Below are 6,158 nucleotides of genomic sequence, written 5' to 3'. Positions count from 1 at the left end.
TGAAGAGGAAACGAGAGAGCGACGCTTAATGTCTTTTGTGTCTTTCTTGGAAATACGATACGGATACAGCTGGGGGGGCGAGGAAAGGAAGAGCGCCGGGGCGCTTCTGTGATGTTTCCGGGTTTATAGGGACGAAAGACTTGGCCCCGAGGAGGCAGCCAAGCCTATGAGATTTGAAAATGGCATCACAGCGTCAAATGATCGAAAGTTCTATCCAGAACCCGCCCTGTCGTCTTTGGTTCGGGAGAGATGTGCCGCTTCGTTTACGTGTCTTTTTGCCGAGAAACGGGGGGGGGGGGCGGGACCTACACGCCGTGGACATCTGGTGAGAGGCCGTCTGGGTGCGCGAGGCTTGTCTCATGCCTTCAAACGGCCTCATCGTCCACATTTGCCTGCTGGAATCCGCGGCGGGGACAGTGGTGCTTGTCACTCTTGTCATCTCCAGAAAGAACAATCCTCCCTGTCCCTCGCTTGCCGTCGCCACGATGGCCACATGAAGAAAGCATGTGATGCCAATGTGGCCCTGCCTCCGGCCATTCGTCTGCTCATGTAGAAGACTGCTTGGGGCTTACACGAACATCTGCGCCGTTTAGAAAAATGATGCCGTATTCCCCTGTCGTGTCGTGTCGTGGCCGATATGCTGCTGCTGGTCTAGCTAGCCAACCTTGGCGTCTGAATGCCGGATGGGACAGTCCGGAATAAGACGGCCGAGGAAGGACGTCGGCAAGATACTCGGAAAAAGCCAGGGGGGGTTGGGCAATTCAATCACATGACCCTAGTACACGCTGCTGGAAGGTTACCAGACATGCGGCGTTCTGCGGCACTTGAGTGAGGCAGGCGCCCTTAACAACCAAGCATTGGGGAGCGGCACGGGTTGGAACTGTGGTCAAAGGCAACGAGTAGAGAACCCGCGAGAAAGTCAGCCCTAGTCGTCCCATAGAGGCCTCGGTCGACTTGGTTTGAACAGTTCGAGTTGACGCGCAGGCTTGATCCAATTGCAAACCGGGATATGGGATGTGACGCTGAAGCATTCGCATGCTTCAGCATCATAGTCCCATCACCTGTCACAAACGATAAGCAGGGAAGCTTGCAGTCTCATAATGAGGCTAAGAATACTGTCAATTCCCGCCTCATGGGGAGGAGAGAAGACCTCCCCCTCCTCCCAGCCAAGGCCACATCTATTGCTAGCCTCGCGGCCTTTACGGAACCATCATTGTTTGTTTACCAACGCCTGTGAGCCATGTCCAACCATATCTTGGTTTTGTACTTAAAACTCCAGTCCCCTTGTGTTTTTGTTTCGTCTCCGGCCCTATGATGAATGAAAAGTTGGAAGTTGAAGAAAAAAATATGTCGGCGGTAAGGTCTTTGTCCAAAATCGTCCCTTCGTGAAAAAACAAGCATGAAAAATGAAGACTAAATCAAAGTGACATATGAAAGTCTGTGTCTGCAGTTCTTGAAATTCCTTCTCCTGGTGCATGCCCCTCCCCCCCCTGCCCCCGCGGGGGCAGGGGGGGGGGGACGAAGCATGCTGTCGTCAACCAAAAATCGAAAGTCGTAAAGCGTACAAAAGGCCGTATCGACATGAAAAGTCGAAATGCTACTATGCCATGAGGCTAACAACAGAAATCGTGAGAGGGTATGTTTTGCAGATAAAACAACGTCGTCTTGTTTGGGGGGGAAGGGGGGGGCATCAAGATGAGAGGGTTGGTTGGTTTACCGCTCTGCCCAGGCCATTGAGAAAACTGCGTGTCGTCTGTTGCCGAATGCACTGCTGTCGGGGCACCACGGTGGCATCGAAGCGAATACGAGCAAACTCTTCGCGGCTGGGGGGTGACGTTGGGCATGATAAAGGGCTGTGGCGAGCGGTGAACTTGGTCCCAAAGACCAAGTTGACTTTAACATGAGCGAGAGTAACGCTCACAAGATCACGCATCGGTGACCGTCGGGCCTTCTCCGTCTTCGGTTTTTCCGCTTGGCAAATCCCATGAGACCAGGGGTTTTCTCGTACTCGTGCTCGTCGTCGTCTTGAGCGACCTGGCTTTGAAACTTCTCATCCTTCATGAGCAGTTGGCGGCAGATATCTATGAACACGGCATCGACGTTGGCTGGGAATCGAGTCAGTTTCGAATATTCCCTATTCGACTCGTCATCAACTCACTCCGGGTCCTGGCGCTTGTCTCATAGTAGGGCGCATCCCACATTTGGGAACAGGCAAAAGCCCTTTGTCTGGGTACAGACCGCTGCTCTTCCAAGTCGGCCTTGTTGCCAACGATGACGATGGGAACATTGTCATCATCCTTGATGCGAGTTATTTCCTCACGCAGCATCTCAATCTCATTCATTGACGAGGATGAGGTGATGCTAAACACCAAAATAAAGCCCTGACCAGACTTCATGTATAGGTCGCGCATGGCAACTGCACCCAATGTTAGACGAGATGAGAGACCAGGTCGGTGATTTCACTTACCAAATTGCTCTGTGCCTGCAGTGTCAAGGCTGTCTCCGTGTCAGATGCATTGTCTCACGGCCAAAAGAGCCTTTTCTTGTTACTCACATTTCCAAGACAACTTGGCGTCCCTGGATTGAACTGAGTCAGTGGTTCGTCGCAGAAAGCAGCACTGGGATAGAACAAGCTCACATCAACCTGGAGTTGTGTCCGGTAGGTGTCTTCAATAGTAGGATCGTAGCTCTCAATCCACTCATTGTGAACGAATTGAGCTGTAAGGATGATTAGCTCGCCGATCCGTTGGTATCGACGTGAGCCGGCTGGCCTAAGGATTGCTCACCTGTTAAACAGCTCTTCCCAACACCTCCTGGAGGGATGTCAGTGGGATTCGTATGCGGCAACTTGATTTCACGACAAGGACTCACCAGCGCCAAGCACGACGACGTGGAGCTCACGGCTAAGGGACAGAGAAGTCAGCTCGCTGTTCCTGGAATCATTGGGGTCAAACGGGAGCGTACCATGACTGATGGTGTTTGTTTAGGCGTGACATGATGTCTCGTTGATGATGTTGCCCGTTCCACACGAGGGCAGTGTCTTTGCGAATGACGAGCGGGTGGCCTCGGTTCGAATAGAATGGGGGTGCCGAGGCCAGTCAGAGGCGCTTTTTACAGCTGGTTGTCTTCCGCTGAGGAAGGGCCGCCGGGCTGGTGGTGACTTCGCAGTCGGCGCGTCATGCGGCAAGGGACCACAGCAAGGTTAAATAGATTGTCGGCGAGGCGGAGGATCAAGGCGAGGTGGTGCTGAGGTTTGAAAGCCAGGGAGCGAACTCGAGGCTGCAACTCGCCGTGCAAATCTCTCTATGCGTGGATTGGCGCAGTTTCCAGAGACGGAACAAGGTACCTCGAATGGACGAAGACGAGTGGCGGGGGTCCGGATGCAATTGTAGTTGGAGCACAGGAGGGTCGAAGTTTGAAAGTCGGGGGCTTGGGTTAGGGAGCGCTAGGTTTGGCTCGTCCGAATTGATTGTAAGAGTGGAGACGAAAGGAGGGAATGGGGGGCTAAAGGGGAGGGGGGGAGGGGAAAGGGAGTTGACGGGGAACGGGGGTGAGCAGAAAATGCAAGTGCAAATGCAAATGCAAATAGAAAACACAGCGGGAGTTGGCAGAAAATTAGAAGGAGAAAAAGGGGGGGACGAAGAGGATGAGGATGAGGATGAGGATGAAGTAGAAGAGGAAGAGGATGAGGATGGAGACGAGGAAGCAAAAGAAGAATGGAAAATAGACCGACCACCAGCCACGAAAAGAGTCAAAGTTCCTTCTCTCGCGCTCTCTCTAACTATCCAATTAAAGGCGCCGGTGCAGCAGTTTGTTCTTACTGCAAGGGCCTCTCGCGGCCAGGGTGCGCTAGGTTCGAAGTACTTTGTACCCTGAACGACGCCTCCAGCACCTGCAACTGGAGCCCCGTAGACAGCTCGGTAGCGGCATCGGTAGCGGTAGCGGTCGCGGCAACCCGGTGTGCATGTCCCGAGGACAGACAGAGGCGGCAGAGTGAGAACTCAGGAATGGTTGTTAAAGGGCGAGAGCTCCTTGAAGGGTACGTACTGGCCTTTTGGGCTTGGGCATTTGAAGCCGAAGGAGGTGAGGGAGGCGAATCACTCGAGTCCAAACGGGAGAACAGTACAACTACTCTACTCACTGGAGATGGATGTATCCATGAAGGCATCAGGAAGCAGGTAGGAGGCAAGGGAGGTCAGTGACAAGTCGATTGTGGTCGATCTTTTCACACACACACACACACGCACGCACGTACGCACGCACATACTCTCTGTCTCTCTCTATCGCTTTACTCTTTTTGTTATGAATTCCCGTACATGACCATTGGGAGCGCCATACACCAGAGATATTCGGCTCTCGTTGGTGGCTGTGGAAGTGTGCGCACCCAGAGCAAGGCAGCCAGCCAATCAGCCGTTCAGGTCCGTTATCCTTTCGTCAGCTAAGGTTGTTCTTGCTTGTCGACTGCTGAGAGATCAGCTGCTGGGACTGAGCACTTGGGGAGAAAAGCATTTAATAGGCAAGCGTGAAGCGGGTTGCGAAGCAGAGTAAGGACGATGCCAGTTCCACATGAGAGGGGGAAAGGGAAAAGGGAACCGATCGAGGTTGTGGTGCTTTGGGACGAAGGCAAGGCGGGGCGACGGCGAGAAGTGGGCATTGGCCGTGGTTGCACGTTACTAGACACAGCCGCCGGTTTCCATCTCGTTGTGGACAAGGATGCTTGTCTGTGCTGGAGAGGTGAAGAAACAAACGACGAATCGCAGCTGAAAGCCGAGCTGTGGCGGGTAAACAGACAGAAAGTGGTGTAGGCGATGCTTGTAGGTAAGGTACGTGATGGGACGCGATGCGATGCGATGTAGTTGATGTGACTGATGACTGGCAGACGGGTGGACGAGTAAGGAGAAGCATGTGAAGCCGGCGACCTGGCGGGACGGCAGGAAGGAATGTATGGAGGACGACAGGCAAAGACGAAGGCGAACGGCCGCCGTGCAGATGGGAAGGATGCCCTGGGCCGCTTTCGTAGGCCTTCGCACGAGGAGCCAGAGACCGAGAATGGGGGGGAGGAAGAGGAGGATCACATCATGTCTCGCAACTTAGGTGCCGGGTGTCTCGAAATAACAGAGAGGCTGCCGCTACTGCCGGACGCTTGTGCGGTAGCTTCAACGTCGTCGGCAGTCCCAAGCGTCTTAGGGCAGAGGGGGAAGCCATGTAGGTTTGGTCGCGTTTGGGGCCGCAGGCTGCGAAGGAAGACCCTTGCGACAAAATCGATGCTCTGGGGATTCATTTGCGTCGTATTAAGTGGACGTGATATGGTTGGTGCTTGAGCGTTGTGCTGATCCGGGGGCCACCGGCCAACCTTTCCTCTGTGCAATGTGACTCGAGGAGGAATGGCCTCACGTCCTCCAAGCCTCTGTCGCCGACCTCATTACACATATCCCCCTCCCATTGATCCTTCTTTTATTGCTCCTTCCCTGAAACGGAAGCGTGCCGTTGAGAGTGAAGTCGAGCGGGGTCTAACGGGTGTTGAAGTAGTCGACGTAGGATTTCGTTCGGACTCACCTCCCCCTGACAGGCAATATCTCGTCATCCCAACGATTGGACAAAGGGGTAACCCTTCCCACTCAGATGGCGGCGGCGGTGGCAGATCATTGAGGAAGATCCAGAGTGAGCCATGAGGTGATTGCTGTTATTTGCCTCGCAGACGGCGGGAATAGCAAGACGATGCCGTGCCGTCTCTTGGCTGCTTGAGGTTGAAGCTGACTGGATCGGGGGTAAGGTAATGTTTGGCCCTACCTAAATAAGAGAGGTGGCCTCGGCGAGCAGTCCGGGGCGGCGTCGACCGCCCAGGGTGTTATCGCTCAAACCGAACTTAAGGAGCTCCGCGTTTGCCAGGTATGAGCAGCTGTGGTCGAGGAACCAAACGGCTGTATCTGCACTTTGGCATGAGGCCCATCGTGCGGTGGTAAGGTGGTGAGGTGGAACCAACGTACGGCGTACGTACGTTGGGCTCTTCCACTCTGGTCGTGCTCGCAGCCGGGCTGGATGTGATGGACGGGGCTCGAACCGAATCTAGCGAGTCAGGGCCAGGCCGTTTATCCAGAGTCGGACTCCAGTGCGATGCAGCGCGCACGCACACACGCACGCACGCACGCAGCTCCTGC

The 6,158-nt window shown here is 54.4% G+C and overlaps 1 protein-coding gene across 1 annotated transcript; it reads right to left on the bottom strand.

Annotated features, from left to right (window-relative positions):
- Window positions 1-1,056: 1,056 nt before the first annotated feature.
- CDEST_08182 (Putative small GTP-binding protein) lies at window positions 1,057-3,493 on the bottom strand. The gene is made up of 8 exons (XM_062924341.1): window positions 2,965-3,493; window positions 2,872-2,903; window positions 2,787-2,813; window positions 2,639-2,718; window positions 2,555-2,577; window positions 2,468-2,496; window positions 2,159-2,416; window positions 1,057-2,105 (listed from the first exon to the last, which is right to left on the bottom strand). The coding sequence occupies exons 1-8, from the start codon at window positions 2,994-2,996 to the stop codon at window positions 1,918-1,920; spliced, it is 669 nt and encodes a 222-aa protein (XP_062780392.1). The 5' UTR covers window positions 2,997-3,493; the 3' UTR covers window positions 1,057-1,917.
- Between the last annotated feature and the right edge of the window lie 2,665 nt (window positions 3,494-6,158).

Source organism: Colletotrichum destructivum, chromosome 5 (genome assembly GCF_034447905.1).
Source record: "Colletotrichum destructivum chromosome 5, complete sequence".
Classification (NCBI taxonomy): Eukaryota; Fungi; Ascomycota; class Sordariomycetes; order Glomerellales; family Glomerellaceae; genus Colletotrichum; species Colletotrichum destructivum.
The sequence above is the reverse complement of the archived record's forward strand: the minus strand, read 5'-3'. Positions and strand labels throughout refer to the sequence as shown.

Bases quoted from the DNA above. Each gene is read 5' to 3' on its own strand.
- CDEST_08182 (XM_062924341.1), bottom strand. From the start codon at position 2,996: ATGTCACGCCTAAACAAACACCATCAGTCATG. The intron at 2,417-2,467 runs GTAAGTGAAATC...CATTGGGTGCAG, and splicing joins TGCAGGCACAGAGCAATTTG to TTGCCATGCGCGACCTATAC. The intron at 2,106-2,158 runs GTGAGTTGATGA...CTCGATTCCCAG, and splicing joins GACAAGCGCCAGGACCCGGA to CCAACGTCGATGCCGTGTTC.